The sequence below is a fragment of the Schistocerca serialis genome, chromosome 3, assembly GCF_023864345.2.
Source record: "Schistocerca serialis cubense isolate TAMUIC-IGC-003099 chromosome 3, iqSchSeri2.2, whole genome shotgun sequence".
Taxonomy (NCBI): domain Eukaryota; kingdom Metazoa; phylum Arthropoda; class Insecta; order Orthoptera; family Acrididae; genus Schistocerca; species Schistocerca serialis.
This window is the reverse complement of record NC_064640.1, coordinates 517531281-517550295: the sequence shown is the minus strand read 5'-3', so window position 1 is coordinate 517550295 and position 19015 is coordinate 517531281. Positions and strand designations below refer to the sequence as shown.

The following is a 19015-nucleotide window of genomic DNA, read 5'->3' as shown; positions in this document are numbered from 1 at the left end:
CGTTATCTTATCTGGTGGCTAGGTAGGCGGGGTGAGCGTGTTGCTGCCAGTTCATACGTGCGTCTTAACTCAAAAAGTAGCTGGGTCCCACCGTGGATACATCGCACATGCTCACAGAACAGCGTTTCATAGAGAACGAATAACAAGTGAATGGTGGTGGGGGTTACAGCATTGTTGTTACAAGGCGCTCCCCCCTCCCTCACTTTCACACGGTCCCCAGCCACCAGATAAGGTAATGCAAGTCTCAGCTGGTCGTTTATAATGACTACAAATATGGGGTGATAGTACTTTATTTCTCAGTAATTAATGATTGTTAATACAAGACACTACTTCTTACTAATTTATGATAGGTTATAAAATGCTTATATTCATGAATAATTTGTATTAGTAAAACACGTAATTTATATGATATTCAGCTGGGAATGAGAATAAACTCAAATGGCTTCCTCAGTTCCCGATTTAGCGTCTCCCATGCACTCAAAGGGCAATTCGAAGGTGTAATTTGAATCGTCCACGATCACGTACATCTGAAACAGTGCAATAAATTTTCAACTGGACAAAAAGGCAAATAAAGGCGAAGTTTGCTTCTCTAAGTGTCTTCTATGGAGAAAACTCAATCTTTTTTTATAGTCTGTTATTTCAGTCATATATGTTACAGTCATAACCTGTTTTTAGTTAGAACGCGTTCTTACTAGTTAAAACTACTTCCTCAAAACGCGTTTTGCCTAGTTAAAACTAGTTTTAACTGACTTTCGCTTTTGACCAGTAATAAATTCTAGTTGTAACTAAGGCTATCAGTATCAACTAGTTTCAGCTAGTAAGAACACGTTCTAACTATACTAGACAGAACTAGTTTTTTACTAAATGTATTTACGGGCAAATATTAAAATTAAGAGCAACTACGTGTTGATTGAAATAAAAAAACAGGATTTTTGTATTGTGTAATGGAATATTTATTGGAATATTCACAAGAAGTTCAAGTTATACGTATCTGGGCTTTTCGTGACGTAGTTGCTGCTAACCCGACGTAGCAGCAGGTCAGAGCGCGATCGCTATTTCTGTGTTGGTCCCTCCCGCGGTTGGCTGCTCCCTGCGGCGCTCTCATTTGGCTCCTCTCGGGACGGATATCCGGACATCCACGCCTCGTACGTATTTAACTACCACTTGCCCTACCAAACAGCTTATCCACAGGAAACAGTTTCAGGAATCACCATGTTCTCTAAGCCGAGTGCACGAAACGTATTCGCAATTGTGAATATGGACCATCATGAGCTGTATGATGGAATGACGAAAATGATAATTTGTGTCGGACCTGGACTCGAACCCGGATGTTACGCTTATCGCGAGCGGTCGCCTTACCCTTAGGCTATCCGAGCACGATTCATGGCAGACCCAGACTTCCATATGTCATCAACCACGTGTCTACAACCTGTACTCGTACACCCATTGTGTATATTCCCATACACGGGAGACATTTTACTTGGAAGTCGCTTCCCCGACGTCGGCGGATAAATACGACACTGCAGTGCCCGTGTTGTTCGGAATTATGATGTATATCCAAAAGGGACACTGATAGTAATTAGGAATAACAGAGACATTGCAATATCTTATTTATCCACTGACACCGGGAAGCGACTTTCAAGTAAAATGTCTCGCCTGTATGGGAATACACGTAATGGATGTACGAGAACAGGTTCTAGACGCGTGGTTGATGACATATGGAAGTTTGGGTCTAGTTGTGAGTCGAGATCGGATAGCCTAACGATAAGTCGGCCTTTGGCTGTGGAGCGGTGAGGATCTCCCGGCCGCTCCGTGTCGCGTTTCCAGGCTAGTATCGAGTGTCATAACTACGTTCCTGGCATCAGAGGACTCTTTCATATCGGAAAGCTACGATCAAGCTGCAGTTTGACGCAACTTACTCCAGACCCAAGGGCCACGAAGTAGAGAGATTTTTCGAGACGTGATACATATTTGTCCGTAAGAGCGGCTGGGTATTCACTTGTCTATCGTCTCCAACACTGTATATCTCAAATTCACTGACGATGACGCCTCTGACAGATCTCTCAGCCACTCGACAGAAGTTTACCGATTCTGCCACTCTGACGGAAACGTCGGTGTAGTAACATTTGAACGTTTTGGACTGGGAATACAAAATGTGTGCGTGATTGAGCTACCAGTTGAAGTTCCAGCGGATTTAGTCACTCTTGCTCTTCGACCCTATGGCATAATCCTCGACCATATGACTGAAGAATGGAAGACCTTCGAAACGGGCGCTGCCATGTAGCTTCAGATCTCACGATCGCTGGTTGCCGGGCGATAATTACTTACGGTGGTCAACCGAGGATCTGCTACAACGGTAGACGGGTAAGCCATGTACGTACGGAATACTTGCAACGCCGTTTCGTGCATACGCCCTCTGACGATCGTATTCGACCAACGATAGTGACCTCTACCCCGCTTACCTATGCTGCGGCGGCGAGACAGGAGACGCCAGCTGTCTATCATAACCATGGTGGTACAAGCCTAGGAGGGCCCTGCAACAGTTCCTGATAAGCCCCCAGCGTCTTCTCGCACCGATGCCCCCGTCGCCGATTCCGGCCACCGTGCTCTAAAATTCTAGCACAGTTCTCGAATTCTTATATGACAGGTTTCAAAGTCAACGTGCCACTCGACGGTGTAAGATTTCCCGAAAATTGCGTATCGATATGCGTAACCGTTCACGAAAAATACGGATGTTACGCCTTATTTGACTCACCCCGTACTCTTCGGATTACTTCCGCGGTCGTGTAATAGGGCTGCGAGATGCTGGGTGTTCCTTCTGCGATACTGTAGAAAGATTTGGTAGGAATTAGCCACTGTACAGGATTGCTGGCAGCGCTTGTCTCGAGAATGTATGGTCGCAAGAAGACCGGGCTCCAGACGGCCATGTGACACTACCGAGAGGGAAAACCATCGCGTTCGGCCTATGGCTTTGATACGTACTACGACATCTGCAGCCGCAGTATGAGCAACAGCTGAACCACAGTGACACAAAGAGCTGCCATGAATCGGTTACTTCAAGGACAGCTCCGAACCAGACGCCCTGTAGCGTGCATTCCACAGACAACAAAAGAGCGCCATTTCCGACTTCAGTGGTGTCAAGCGAGGGCTCATTGAAGGGCAGGGTGGAGATTTGTTGTGTTTTATGATGAAAGCTGGTTCTGTCTCGGCCGTGTGTTGGTTAGGAGGAGACCACTTGAGGGCCTGCAATCAGTCTGCCTCCATGCTAGACGCACTCGACCTACACCTAGACTTATGGTCGGGGGTACGATTTCGTATGACGGCAGCAGCACTCTCGTGGTTATCACAAGCACCCTGACTGGAAATTTGTTCGTCGGTCTGGTGATTCGAGCTGTTGTGCTGCCATTCGTGAACAACGTGCCAGGGGATGTTTTCCAACAGCATAACGCTCATCCACATACCACTGTTGTAACCGAACATGCTCAACTGGGAGTCGACATGTTGCCTTCGGCTGCTCGATCACCAAATCTATCTCCAATCGAGCACATATTCGATATCATTGGAAGACAACTCCAGTGTCATCCAGAACCAGAATTAACCGTCCCTGTATTGAGCGATCAAGTGCAACGTGCATGGAACCCCATCCCACAAATAGACATCCAGCACCTGTACGAAACAACGCACGCACGTTTGCATACTTGCATTCAACATTCTGACGGTTACACCCTTTATTAACTTACCAGAATTTCGCATTTGAAATGTCTTGTATCACGCTCACAGTAACGTGTGTGTTAAACACTCAAATATGTTATTTAGACAAATGTATTACCGAAGTTTCATTACTATACATTAACTATTTTTTGGTATTGAACTTTCTTCCGTCAGTGTGTTTACGAGTCTTATGGTGACGTCACACAATAATATTTCATAAATTACAGGTCTTTATATCCTGCCTGGGAGCACAGGCAGATGTAGACCCCAGTCGACGTTGTTCCAGGACTACAATTTGTCTCTAAATTTTTGCCCGATATGCCCGATATGGTTTATGTATAGTCAGTTACACCAGTCCTGCCAATATTCGAAGCATACTCATTATTAAGGTACAGTTAAATTCCTTAGGAATAATTTTTTTAAATACTGCAGTGTTTTAGCCGTCCAGCGTGTGTCTTAGGAGTTCTTGGGATGAGTCGAAATTTCGTTAATACCAATGACAATACTCTGAGTTCCCTACAGTTAATATGCGAGACTTACCGTAATCTCGCGTATTATAATAATATTGCAGGGTTTATTTTGTTTAAACATAGTAATTATGCTTCATTCCACTGGGGGTGTTGCCTGGCTGTAAATGAAGTCATCCTGCAAGTTTTAGGAGAATGATTGTTGGGAGAGAAAGTGGAGGATAGCAGGCTTGTTACTGATCTAGAGAGAAAGGGGAGGGAGAAGGAGTGCCTGGCGATAAAACTGTTCTCAACGTTTGTCTGTAAAGGCGTCGGCGCGTTACAATAGCTTTGCTGTTGCAAGACGTCCCCTGCCTGAATGACTGAATGCCATTGTTGCCAGCAACTTGGCCGCTCACGTCGGAGGTGATTACAGATACATATTGTTTAAGTAATGCTAATTTCTCTACCATGCCTGCGGAGACTGTCTGGTGTAGTGTTAGGCAGACATGTGGATCCCCCCTGTTCACAACCTGGTGGCTATGGCCGCACGATGAGTTCCACACCCTACCGTCATTATCAAGCGATTACACGGGAGGAGTTGCTCGTAACCTAGGTGTGTAATTGTAGCAGTCTCCGATATTTCCACCGATCTGTTCGGTTCCGCTTGTCGTTATTACAGTGGGCGGGAGATCCGTCGGCCGGATCTGATACACCAGCAGTCATCCAACCGGCACGGAGGGCGGACTTAGCGGAGAACACTTCTCCCTCCAATGTATGTTGAAGTTCGCAGCAAATTACTTCTTTGTCTCCCATGCTTGTGGTGTGTCTTCATTTTAGACTGTCTTCTCGTTGTTCTTTGGGCAGTTTCTTCGACGCTACCTATATAGCGAGCAGATGCAGCCGTCGTGTGGTGACGCTGCGCGGCAATTTTCGGCACAGCGCCTGTATCTTGCTGCTGCAGAACCGTCCAGCACGTTCGTAGAATGTGCGGACTGTCACTCTGAAACGGTCGCGAAGTCGAGGAACTTCTACCAGGTCATTAGTGAAGTTCGGACTGCGCAAGGGGTAGAGTTTGCTGAATCTGGTCCTGGCGGTTTTCTTCGCCACTTGGACGTGTGTTCGCCAGGTAAGTCGGCGGTCGATGGTGAAGCCGAGAGAGTGTGCCGTAGGACGCCAAGGGACGAGACTTCCACCGACGAGAATCGGTGGCAGGCCTGCAGGGATGATGCATCGTCTGTGTAGAGCGCGAGCTGCACGCGATCGATCTTTGGTGCGTCTGAGGTGTACAATTAGTAAAGAAGTGGCCCCAGATCAGAGCCTTGCGGCAATCCTGTACTGATTCGCGAAAGGTAGACAACCAATTTGCAGCTCTCACGTGGAATGTCCGACGTTCGGGTAGGAACTGACGTGGTGTACAGGTGACGCCGAAATCCCAAGTTCAGAAAGTTTGAACAAAAGGCCACGGTGCCACACGCTGTCGAAGGCGGTCGACACGTCGAGGAACACAGCGCCAAGTACTGCCGCTGCTACAGGGCGTCGAGCGCTCGTTCCACAAGGCGGAGGAATTGGTGAACTGCCGAATGACCCTTGCGGAAACCGATCTGGACCTCAGGGAACAGGTCTTCGATGTCGACGAGGTGCTGCAGCCGATGGACGTAAACTCTCTCAAACACCTTAGAGGCTTCCAGCAAAAGACAGAGTGGCCGGTAATTCTGCGCGTGGGGCAGAACGTTCTCCAACTTAGGTAGCGCAACGATTTCTGTGTGCTTCCAAGCCTGTGAGAAGTAGAAGGTCAGAAGGATTTCACTAAAGATGGTAGCGACTTCAGTAGCGGCCGCTGGTGGCATCTTCATGAGAAAGGCATTTGAGACTTTATGCTGACCAGCAGCAGTCTTGGGGTTAAGGGGAGAAGCGACCTCATCGACAGGCGTGTCGACGATGGCGTCTTCGTCATGTCGAGCAACGGAGTAGCAGGGAAGTCTATCGGCGACCAGGTTCTCATATGTTACGTCTGCCGACTCTTCAATTGAGTTGAAGCTATCTTCAAGGACGCCCGCTAAGGCGCCCGCCTTCGCGTCCGGTTCGTAGACAGTCTCGTTGTTAGCTACGAGCAGTGGAACACGTGGCGTGCAGCGAAAAAAATGCTTCGCCGTCCGCCAGGCCGAGCCGTCTTCAAGGCAGAGAGTGGCAACCTTGTCACTCCAGTACTAGCTGTGGTGATTTTCAATAGCGACCTTGATCTCGCGACGCATACGGTTAAGAAGACGACAGGTGGCTGTGTTTCTCGTCATTTGGTGTTCCCTGTACATCCAATTTTTCTCCGTTATTGCCACTAGAATGACCGATGGCAGCTAGCTGGAACGATCTGGTGCAGTGCACGGTGCAGGCGTTGTTGCTGCACGGGCAACAGTAAGTGTGACGTCCGGAAACTGTTGAATCGCTGCGTCCACGCTGACGTCCTTAGGGGCAGAGCGGTAGCAAGTGAGTCTACCAGGGTGTCTTCGATGCGATCCCAGTTGATACTGGCGAGTAAGATGCCCCTCCTGCGTTGCTGCAGGGCGTCCAGATTGACATCGAACACCACAGGAACGAGAGCGGACGAAATTGCGTTCCGTGTAGTTGCGGTTTTCTGGTGTGGGATTCCCTTGACGACGGCAAAGTCGATAATGTCCAGCTGACTGCGGCCAGGGAAGACAGTCGGATCGTACGGCTCCACCACAATCGTCTCGTGTCGTTCAATAAGCCTGAGAAGGCGGCGACCGGTGGCGTTGGTGAACCTGGAGTGACAGGTGTCGTGTTTGTAGTTGTGGTCTCCAGCAACAAAGGCCTTGCCTCTCAGGGAGAGCACGGCTTCGGTGTCCTCAGGTTACGGAGGACGGAACGGAGATCTGTATACTGCGATTAACGTGATTTGGTCCACGAAGGTATGGGCGATCACACCGGTGGTTTCCAGCGAAACCAGCGGTGGGAGTTCAATCGGATAGCGAAGTATGCCATTAGGGACGTGGACTGCGGTTGCTCCAACTACCATCGATCGATCCGTGCGGAATCAGGAAATGTTCACTGTTCGGACGTCAACGCCAGATTTCAAGTGTGGCTCGCTGAGTAAGCAAACGTCAACACCTTCACTAGGGAGAAATTGGCGGAATTCTCCAGTTTGACTTCGTATGCCAGTGACATTCCAAGCGACTGTCGTCACTCCTCTAACATAGCCTATTATGCGTCTGTGGGTGATTATTATTGGTGGCGGCCTGACCGGCCATCGCCGCTGCAGCGGTGAGTTGCTGCTACAGGATTTCAGTTACGTCGCGTTGGACACGGGAGCCGTGAGCTGTGCAGTGAGAGTGGTGAGGTCAGCATTCGAAGCAGCAGACGCGGCCACGGCGCTGGATCTGAGGGCAGCAGCTGCCTCGTTGTGAGAGTCCACAGGGGGCTGATCGAGGAGGGAAGGTGTCATCCGCCTGCCAGCAATGAGCCGAACTCCGTGACAGCGAGGTGAGGAGCCCGTTTGAGACGGCTGTGATGCAGGGGCAGGATGAGTTCGACCCGCAGACGGCTGTTGCGCAGGACCGGCAGTCGCAGGTGGTGAAGTAACCTCCGACGCAGCCGGAGCTGTATCTTCAAATGCTGATGGCGAGGGAATATTCCTCTCGGAGGCTGCCACAGCGAAAATAACATCAGGTCGTGTCGTTACTGGCTTCTTCGGGCGTAACGAAGGAGACAGGCTACGATGACGAGCGATAGCGCGCTTCCACATGTCGCAGCGGCGGCAGCTGGCAACGTGATTGCCCTCACACGCCACGTGAATGCCCCCACGGAATACGCATTTTTGTTTCTCGGTCGGAGGACGAGTGCAAGCGCGTGCAACATGGTTGCCGGCGCAATTCACACAGCTGCCCGGCATGGAGCAGTGGCGTGCAGCGTGATTTGTACCTTGACAGCGAAAACATTGCACTGGGCCCATCTTGGAACTGAAATATTCAGTCCGCACGGTAACATCAGCAATGCACTTTAGTTGGCAAAATTTCCTGTTTTCAACTCTGTCGAAACAAATAACCAGGAAGAGTGGCATGTCTTCTCGCGACTTCATCTTCACCACCGTAGGAACCCGGAAATCCAGGTCGACGAGCTCTTGATGGAGCTGATCTGCTTCCATGTTGAAAGGAAGCTTGCAGATGGCGATCCTTAGGACGTTGTCGGTGGAGGAAGTGTGTGTGTAGAACGGTGTGCCCTTGTCAGATGCCTCCTACGGACTCGGCGTTAATCTTCGGCCGTACGGAGTGCTGAGCCACCTTCACGTTGTATATGGCTGTTGTCCAGCTTCTCAGGAGATGCTGCAGTATCTTGTATGTCGATCAATATTGGAGAACGATCGGTGGGGTAGAAGGGTACTTGTTCGGCGCTGGAGTGCGAGGTAGGTCTTACGGTTCTTCAGTGAGCACGTCGAACGTGTTTGTGAAGTCTGGTGGCATTAACGTAGTGAACTGCATTCTTCTGGTAGCAGTCAGCATCAGGTGCAACATTTGGTTTAGCTCTTTTCCCTTTAGGCGACCCTCGAACGGCATAGTTCGTAACAGGCACTCTACCCTTGTTACTCTCACATTTTCCCCCAATCTGAGTCACGGAGATACTCTCATCTTCAGATTCAGGGAGCGGAACAGACAGCACGGTCTTCACAATGTTCATAGCCGTGTCCATCGTGTCCGTTGAAACAGCGTGGTTCGGGTAGGTGGGACCGCCGATGGCTCATTCGCAGCAGGGCGGCGATCTTCCATACCGTCCACATCACTAATACGCGCGCGCACATCTTCTCTCGTCTGCCCATCTCAGCAACTACATCCAAGTTCACACCTTTTATAATGGAACTTTCCCAGTCATTTCCGGGTAGTGTGTCTGTGATCGTACCCCAAGCAACGGTGTTCACGGCTGTACATCACGTGTTTGATCTCGAGAGGTGGTCCATCCTGTAGGTGGCATACCTTTCCACTGGTGAGCTCTCTAGGTGCGCATTTTGTAGTGCCATGCAACACACATACAATATCTTTGGAATCAGGATTTTACAATGACGTCAGACAATCTACTAATGTAGTGGTTGTTTGGCAGGAGGTTTATTTACAACTTTTACATACAGTATCTGTGTTTAGAAATCGGTAGTGCTTATCGAATATGCTACTACATGATGTGAATTAATTATTTCTACCCCATTTCTAGCCCACACACTATGACGTCACCCACAACCACACCAGCACCCACTAGCAATGGAGTAATTGCTTTGCAATGATAAATCGAGGCCCATGCTGCGTTGTGATTGGATGAGAGCATCATGACGTCGACACGACGCGACGTTGACGCGACGTCGATGTTGACGTGCCGTTGAGGCATGTAGGTGTGGACGGTGTGCTTCAACCTCATTGGTCCACCTTGGAGAGAAGATTGCGTGATAACTCGCTACCTCCATTATCGTTACTTGCCACTATTTTGCAGGAAGAGTGGTATGGTTCCATACAGGATCTGTATTTATACATTCCGTGAGGACTGGAAGCTATTTTGGACGCCAACGGTTTTCCTAGACTTATTAGGCATGGTAATGTGTTGTAGTTCTGGTGTCTAAGTATTTTTATTTAACTCCTAAATCTCAATACGTCTTTCTTGACGGAACGAAATCGACAAATGTGGAAGTAGTACAAAGTACAAAGGTATTATAATATTCTGCAATAAAATCAGAAAGTTTACCTATAAATAATCTTAACCCCTTGAACAGGAAACGTCTCTTAGGGAACTTATAAATACAGGTAAGAAAATTAAGAGGAAGATAGGTCTAAGGAAGACCAGCAAAAAAAAAAAAAAAAAAAATTCTCAGACCATTCTTTAAATGGGGTCTTCTGTGGCGCACGTCAAAGAATGTCACTGAAGAGAGTGGTTAAGAGAATCCCGGAATATATCGAAAGCAGGAAAACTGGTTTACTGGATGGAAGAGTATGGAAGAAATTTACTGCTGACCACTATATTTGCATACCAGCAATGAAATAAAGAGATTAAAAGATCAAGGTGCTCGAAAATATCGTGAACTATCTGATAGTAGGAACACAAGGAATCCTACTCAGGAAAATGAAGTAGTACTGGGATGGACGTAAGAAAAAACACAAGAGAAAATTGATGCCTAACGCTCTCTTACTGATTTATAACAGACCAGTCGCGCTGTAACGTATATGTTTCTTCGCAGGCCAAGAGGCAATGAAGAGGATGAAAAGTTTTGAGAATTACGCTTAAAGGAAACTCAGTATGCGGATGATACTGTTGTGAGATGCGACCAACTGAGGCGGCTGGACGATGCGTCCTGAACAAACAAGCACACAGTACAATCTAACGCTGCTACCTCGCTCCCTACCTCTCTTTGTCCTGGTCACATGATTAGGACGCTTTCTGCCGGCAAATGGTAATATATGGCATTCTCCACATGCAGGCTCAGTTTCAGCTTCAGACGTCGTGTAATACAGATGTAGAAACAAGCGATAGTGCTAGAACGACGTTAATGTCGATTATATCGCGTGCACCTCCACTTGCTGCTGCGCACCATAACCCACCAATTTAATGGACCTCTACCAGTCAGAGATCCAAAATGAACAGACTCAGTGCCCAAGAAAACTTCTGGAAAGTCCTAGGGGGTGCGGACAGTTTTTAATTTTTCAAACACTCATAAGATAGGAAATCTAGATGAAACAGTTCGCGTTACAGAACTAATACAGTAGTAGGATATTCAAAATTAACATCTCTTAAGACTTAAAAAAAATCGCATTTGCATGGGAAAATGGCAGAGGGTAGTAAAGGCAATGATTCATAGTGTTGAGGATGGATTGGGACCACGTACTCAGCTAAAAAGCGCTACGTGAAACAACTGTACAGGAAGAGGGGTACATTGTTTCGAGTATCCAACTACATTATTAAACCACTGTACATACGCCAAGTGCTATCGAGCGTCACATCTCATTAATTCAGATGAATTAAAGGAGAGGCTGTGTCGAATGCTTATGGAAAGTTGGGGATTTTTCTGTGCGTTGTACGTTGGACCCTTACGTCAGGGTATTCAGTTTCATTTTACACTAAAAACTGTGTTTTGATTAATCGATTCCCAGCAGACGAACTACGGGAAGAAATGAGACGTTAGTAGGGACGAGACTATGTTGATTATTAGAAGTAAACGTACATTTTTTAGAGAATGTGTGGAAATCTGTATACTAAGCAATAGGATGCTAAAGTTAACAACCAATCCTGGATAGTACGGGACAGCAGGGGACATACTGAACAAACAAAAAAAAGAAAATTCTGCAGCACAGGACATACGCGCATTACGCAGAAGTAAAAACTGTACGAGCTAGATAATAATAGAAGAATTCACCCAGCTCCTGATCCACAAATCGTTATGAAAAATAGGCTTTTTACCGGACGATATGAGGGAAACCGAGGCACGTCGTACAAGAACTGTAGTTGGTAGAGGCTATAAGATGAGATATACAGCTTTCACTTCTTACAGTAGGTGGTGCCACAAATGAAATCCATTGTCGGGAACGATAACTGCAGGTTTGATGCGGATGACAGGTAAAAAACAGTCGTGACATCATTCTACAGTTCTTTATATACACGACTGACCGACTGATTTGTAGATGGTGGTGAACCTGGAAGAAGACCTTTAAAATTTTATCTCAGGAATGAAAAATATAGCATAAGATTTGAAGAAAATTACCATTCGTCAAGCCTGCAAAGTATTTTATTTGGCTGGAAGGGCAATGTGGTGGGGTGGGGGAGGGGGGCGAAGGAGGGAAGTACCTGCAGTGTGAAATCATATGTTAGAAAAAGAGAACAGTAACACAATTCAATAAAAGATACAGTTTGCTGTTTGACAATCTCTAGGTTCAATAGAACGACATCATTACCTCAGCCACATTCTGTCTTCGCACAGAGGGACGGCCGCCGAAATCATGAGAACATTTGGATGTCAAGCTGCACAACTACTTTACGTTTAGTACTGCCATCTGTAAATTGTGAATTCGGAATACCTGAGAAATTTCTCTTTCGTAGTAGGTCCAAATGTGATGTACACGGCTTGGCAAAGAGCAGATGAACTAGACCCTCGGAAACTGTGGACAACTGCTTCAGAATTCCGATTCAGTTCTAAGGAAATTGCTAAAGCCCGCGTGACAAACGATGCCGTTACGAAGATGGTCTCTGTGAGTGTGTGAGTGTTGTGTCAGCTACAGTGCTCTTACTTACCTCTTTCGTATCACCCTCTAGTAATGGTATGGAATTGAAACGCTCCGGAAGTAGTGGTTGCTCAGGTTCCTGTGCTAAGACCACATCAGCATTGCCTGTATCTCCACCTGAAAGGAGAAACAAAGACAATGTTCCGATCAAGAAACTTTCTTCAAGTTCAGCTCATTTCTTCACGATGCTGTAATGTGTAAACTAATGAACATCTGACTTGGAGTTGCTTTTATAGATTGAGCTACTAACATATAGGGTATGTACAGTTGGTACTGATGTCGCTGCCAATACTGCCAATGCAAAGTGGTCTGGAGCTGAAAAAGTGATAGTCCCTGAATAAGTTGACTAGTATAGAATCTCGTAGAGGAGGCTTTAGTGCAAATTACTCTGAAAGAAAATCAGAGTAGCATTCGTATAAGAGAGGCTACGTCAGCTCAGAGTTACTGTTCACGGCACAGCGTTAACGAGATGTAGCAGGTCCGAAGTATCACCCTTACTGAAAGTGTGTGTAGCTTTCTACTCAGTCGTCCTATTTCAGTTCTGTTTCATTGAGGGTATTAAGGAAGGTAATTAGAATATTAGTGTGAGTAACGTTTTCATTGACTTACACAACAGTGTGTTAGAAATCCATATCAAATATGTGACTATATAATGGTTTTCCTTGTAAAACTTTTACCGAAAATTAGCAAAAAATTTATGTACTCAGCGTTATTCAGGAATTTCCGTCAGGGCGCTTACAGTTTATGTTATTTTGTAGTAGGATGTGAAAGAAATTTCTGACCGTCTTTGTCTCTGTACTTTTGAGGTTAGACATACACGACGCCGAGTCACATTGAACAGCTGTTTTATAGGTTAGGTCGACCGCAACGAACTCTGTTGCTTTTTTCATCAATTAAATGTATATGTACCAGATCCTTTATTATTAATGTGTTGTTAAATTTGTCTCATTTTTGTAAAACAATCTGCGGATTCGAGTACAGCGACTACTAGTACATCGAAGTCACAATCCACAGAATCGAAGAAGCATGCCTGGCCAAATATGGAATTCAAGAAACAGACTGAAGCAAAAAAACAAAAGTCGCTGATTTATATAACACAGTAGGCAAACAGGAACTGTCGTTGGCCAGTCAAATAAGCCTTCATTACTCTGCTGCCTCTAATGCTGCCAGTATCGTCAATGAAACTGTGGCAGAGCCACCACTGCAAACTCATAAATACAAACCGGCGGTAAAATTATCAGCAACTCAGTATTAAAATGTCTGGCGATGATGCATTTTCCGAAGTCGTCGAGGGAAATTTATCTCAATATCAGCACATTATTATTACAGATTCAATGAAAAAACACAATGCTCATACCTAACCCACTTACGAAAACATGTTAGAAGAAAAAATTCGGTGTTACCTATCGGATACAAACATAATATAGATTCGTGCCGAAGTCAGAGTACAAACATGCTTAAATCATACATCAGAAGGAATTTTATATGTTCAATGTGAGGTTGATTTTAAAATGGAATTTAATAGTTTTTCAGAGCACAAACAAAAGTTTACCGATGGAAGTGATTCGGACGCTAATGTTTTTATTACAATGTTGGTTCTATTACAACTAGTTTCTCGATAATTTATTACAAAAGAAGTTGTGATACGGAAAAATCTTACACCTTGGTCATTTCGTTTTCGTAGACCAACAAGGCTACAAGTTTTACACGAAAACACATAGTCTACTTTAAACGAGAAGAAATATACTGATGATCAAATTGTGTGCTACTTCGTCTGAAATCATTTACAATTGCAAAGTAATAATAATCCATTATTAAACATTTTTACAATGATGTACTACATCATCTATGCGTTGCTACCCGTGTATAGCAACGTCAAAACATTTTAATACTCTCAATTTTATAAGAAATATAGTGATACATGTTCTCAGTATACGTTATGGATTATCAGCCTTTTACGCCTGGATTCATTGCTTTAGTATTTACTTCACCTAGGATATAAACCTGCAAGTCAAAAAAATGGCAGTTGCGTTCAACGGAAGGCAAATATCGTTTTGTGATTCGGGAAAAAACAATTCACAAGGGATTTCAAAGGCACCTAGGGCTTCTTGTTGATCGTTCACAAGGTGGGTATGGATCCTCAAATGATAGCATCACTTCTCGTTCTCTTTTTGAAAATCATCAGTGTTTGCTCAAAACCAGGAGCTGGACGAAGATATCCTCCATCTATTTCACGTTACCTTGCAGGTCAGCCTGAGCATCGAAAAATTTAAAAAAATATTGTCGTGATACTATGGAAATGTGCACAGACAATTTTCCTTGGTATTAAATATCTACGACAGTTCATAAAGTCTTACCGCACAGTGCCTAGATATCAGAATCAACAACATTGTAAATAGGTCATTTATCTGAAATTGCTCAGGAAGGACAAAAAAATATTGTGAAGAGTCATCCAGGAAAAAATCATGCAGCAATACAATGGAAGGTGTGTTACATTTCTCTCCTGCTGTCTTCAGATCCAGCCTGATCAAAATAAAACCCAGAAACCATGTTTTCTTAAGTGGGTTAGATAAGAGCATTGTGTTTTTTCATTGAGTTTGTAACAATCATGTGCTGATATTGAGATAACTTTCCCTCGACGACTTCGGAAAACGCATCATCGCCCCAGAGCTTTTGATTTTTCCTGATTATGAGTCTGAAAATTTTCTAGAAATTCCTGATAAGTATGATACTGACTTTGATTTTAAACTTTATAGTCATCCCATCACTGAAAGCGACTCATTTTTATGTTTTCTGATTTTAGTTTTTTAACTGTACATTTTATTTCATAATAGCTGAAATCTCAATGATTTTCAAAAATATCAAAATCATTATTTGCCATCTTAATTTTGAGACTGTAATATGGAAGTCGTAATCAGCAATCTCAAATACCCTTATATACCAATTTACGTTTAAATGTAAAGCTTTTTCTATTTTTGGTCAAAATTTGTAAGATACAGACCACTGTATGATGGCTGTGATGCTGCTGATGTCTGCAATGTCACTGCCAATGGGCTGCATGCTGATGACGGTCCAGCTCCCAATGACGATGCAGCTACCAACAGTGGTCCAGATGCCATTGATGGTCCGGCTGCTGACAATGGTCTTGTTGCCAATGACTGGCCAGCTACCGAGGATGGGCCAGCTGCTGAGGATGGACCGGCTGCCGACGATGGTCTAGCTGCTGATGATGGACCAGCTGCCGATGATGGACTGACTTTTGACGATGGTCTGGTTGCCAACAGCGGTCCGGTTGTCAACGATTGGCTGGCTGCTGAGGATGGGCCGGCTGCTGAGGATGGTCCAGCTGCTGCTGATGTTCCAACTGCCAAGAGCAGTGCAGCTGCCAATGATCGGCCAGCTGCCGAGGATGGGCCGGCTGCCGAGGATGGGCCAGCTGCCGAGGATGGGCCGGGTGCTGAGGATGGGCCGGCTGCTGAGGATGGGCCGGCTGCTGAGGATGGACCGGCTGCTGAGGATGGACCGGCTGCTGAGGATGGTCCAGCTGCTGCTGATGGTCCAACTGCCAAGAGCAGTGCAGCTGCCAATGATCGGCCAGCTGCCGAGGATGGGCCAGCTGCCGAGGATGGGCCGGCTGCCGAGGATGGGCCGGCTGCTGACGAAGGTCCTGCTGCCAATGATGGGCTGATTGTTGATGACGGACCAGCTGTTGAGACTGGTACTGAAGCTACAGCTGCTGCTGCTTTTGCTCTTGCAGCTGAAAAATTCAAAGTTGTGATTAGTATTGTGCTGTAAGACAAACAACATAACAGCCACAATGGATGCACAAGTGTACAACAGTTGAGAACATAGACACAGAGACAGAAGCAATACATGTACTGATACAAGCAGTTACTGAGTAACTGTGAACAAAGTATGAGAGGTGTCTAAATAAAACCAGGTGGTGACTAGGATGGAAGGTACCAAAAAAAGGAGCAGAATGTAATTTAAATCTCAAACGAAGTAAGCCAACGTCCACTGATAAAGAATGTTCTTCTGCAGCAACCCATAGAGGGAATGGGTCAACACAGTCTCACCCGGCGTAAATTCGTATTAGTAAGCAATTTCCAAGTCAAAACAAGGCCCCGGGAGTAGACAACATTCCATTAGAACTACTGATATGGCCTTTGGTGAGCCAGCCATGACAAAACTCTTACGTTGGGTGAGATAAATGTATGAGACAGGCGAAATATCCTCAGACAGCTAGAAGAATATAATAATTATAATCCCAAAGAAAGCTGGCGTTGACAGGTGTAAATATTACTGAACTTTCAGTTTAATAAGTCACAGCTGCAATATACTGACATGAATTCCTTACACATGAATGGAAAACTGGTAGAAGCCGAACTCGGGGAAGATCAGTTTGAATTCCATAGAAATGTTGGAACATGCGAGGCAATACTGACCCTACCACTAATCTTAGAAGATAGGTTAAGGAAAGGCAAACCTACGTTTCTAGCATTAGTAGGCTTAGAGAAAGCTTTTGACAATGCTGACTGAAATACTGTCTTTCAAATTCTGAAGATGTCACAGGTAAAATACAGGGAGCGAAAGGCTATTTGCAATTTGTACAGAAACCAGATGGCAGTTGTAAGAGTCGAGGGGCACGAAAGAGAAGCGCTGGCTGAGAATGGAGTGAGACAGGGTTGAAGATTCTCCAATGTTATTCAATTTGTATATTGAGCAAGCAGTAAAGGAACCAAAAGAAAAATCTGGAGTAGTAATTACAATCCATGAAGACAAATAAAAACTTTGACGTTGGCCGATGCCATTGTAATTCTGTCAGAGACAGCAAAGTACCTGGAAGAGCAGCTGAAGGGAATGGACAGTGTCTTTAAAGGAGGATATAAGATGAACATCAACGAAAGCAAAATGAGGACAACGGAATGTAATCCAATTAAATTAGGTGATGCAGAGGGAATTAGATTACGGAATGAGACACTTAAAATAGTGGATGAGTTTTGCTATCTGTGAAGCTAAATAACTGATGACGGTCGAAGTAGAGAGGATATAAAATGTAGTTTGGCTTTGGCAAGGAAAGCGTTTCTGAAGAAGAGAAATTTGTTAACATCGAGTGTAGATCTTTCTGAAAGTATTTGTATGGTGTGTAGCTATGTATGGAAGTGAAACAGGGACGATAAATAGTTTAGACAAGAAGGGAATAGAAGCTTTCGAAATGTGGTGCTACAGAAGAATGTTGAAGATTAGATGAGTACATCACGTAACTAATGAGGAAGTACTAAATAGAATTGCGGAGAAGAGAAATTTGTGGTTCACCTCGACTAGAAGAAGGTATCGTTTGGCAGGAGACGTTGTGAGGCATCAAGAGGTCACCAGTTTAGTACTGCAGGGAAAGGGGGAGGGCAAAAATCATTGAGAGAGACCAAGAGATGAATACACCAAGCAGATTCAGAAGGATGTAGATTGCAGTAGTTACTCGGATATGAGGAGGATTGGACAGGATAGAGTAGTATGGAGAGCTGGATCAAACCAGTCTCTGGACTGAACACCAAAACAACAACAAGCAATTTTACCTAAAATGCTTTGAGCTCTTTCACATTTCTAGTGCCAGTCAGAGCTACGACTGTAGTGACATGTAGTGACAGAGGGTTAACAAATTCGCGTGAAACCTCAAACTCCAAATACAAAATTGATGTTTGAAAAATTAATTTGACCAAGTTGCATTTCAACCCTGCAGTATGTAACACCGTGAACAAGGGCGTAAGTTACGTAAATGCTCTTCCATGGATGAACCCGTCACGAATTCATCAAGGTAGTTGATGCACTCCGGTATGTACATCAGTTATACAAAAAAAAAAAAAAAAAAAAAAAAAAACGCTTAAAATCACTGGGGGCGCTATGCACTCCGTACGAGAGGTGCTGATATTGTTACAACCCACTGCACGTGTTAGTTAGAAGGAGCCGTTTAGAATCTTCATCCAACGGAACCTGTAAAGAGGTTTCAGATAAATCACTTTTGGAGAAAAACTGTCTCGCGGAGAGTTTAGCCATTAACTCGAGCTGGTAGGGCAAAGAGTAGGCGTCACTGATAGATTAAACCTTAACTGAAACTTTAAGGCCACATTAGAGGTGAAGCTGACGAGTCAGTTTTGTAATAACCACTATTCAATACACTGTAAAATTCTGCTTTCACTTAACTATGCAAAGCCACTGGAATAGTGTTCGCATGGAAAGAGCGCGGCCGCGCTGTGCGTTTCAAAGCAGTGTGGGTCCCATAATTAGTACACCAACCTAATCTATCAGAGAAAAGGGACGAATGGAAAAACTAAAAATAGTGCGAGCATCCAGGCAGAACAAACTTGCGGTTCAAATGGTTCAAATGGCTCTGAGCACTATGAGACTTAACTACTGAGGTCATCAGTCCCCTAGAACTTAGAACTACTCAAACCTAACTAACCTAAGGACATCACACACATCCATGCCAGAGGCAGGATTCGAATCTGCGACCGCAGCGGTCGCGCGGTTCCAGACTGTAGCGCCTAGAACCGCTCGGCCACTCTGGCCGGCAAACTTGCGGTACCAGCATCATCAAGTAAT

At 45.2% G+C, this 19015-nt stretch overlaps 1 protein-coding gene across 1 annotated transcript in view; it reads right to left on the bottom strand.

Moving 5' to 3' along the window:
- Positions 1–274: 274 nt before the first annotated feature.
- Positions 275–19015, bottom strand: part of LOC126469529 (collagen alpha-1(I) chain-like) — an 86016-nt gene continuing 67275 nt past the window's right edge. The window contains exons 2-4 of the mRNA XM_050096649.1: positions 15420–16175; positions 12429–12535; positions 275–527 (exon numbers count right to left, since the gene is read on the bottom strand). Of these exons, the coding sequence (XP_049952606.1) occupies positions 435–527; positions 12429–12535; positions 15420–16175 (956 nt within the window). The 3' untranslated portion in view covers positions 275–434. The remainder of the gene's footprint in view (positions 528–12428; positions 12536–15419; positions 16176–19015) is intronic.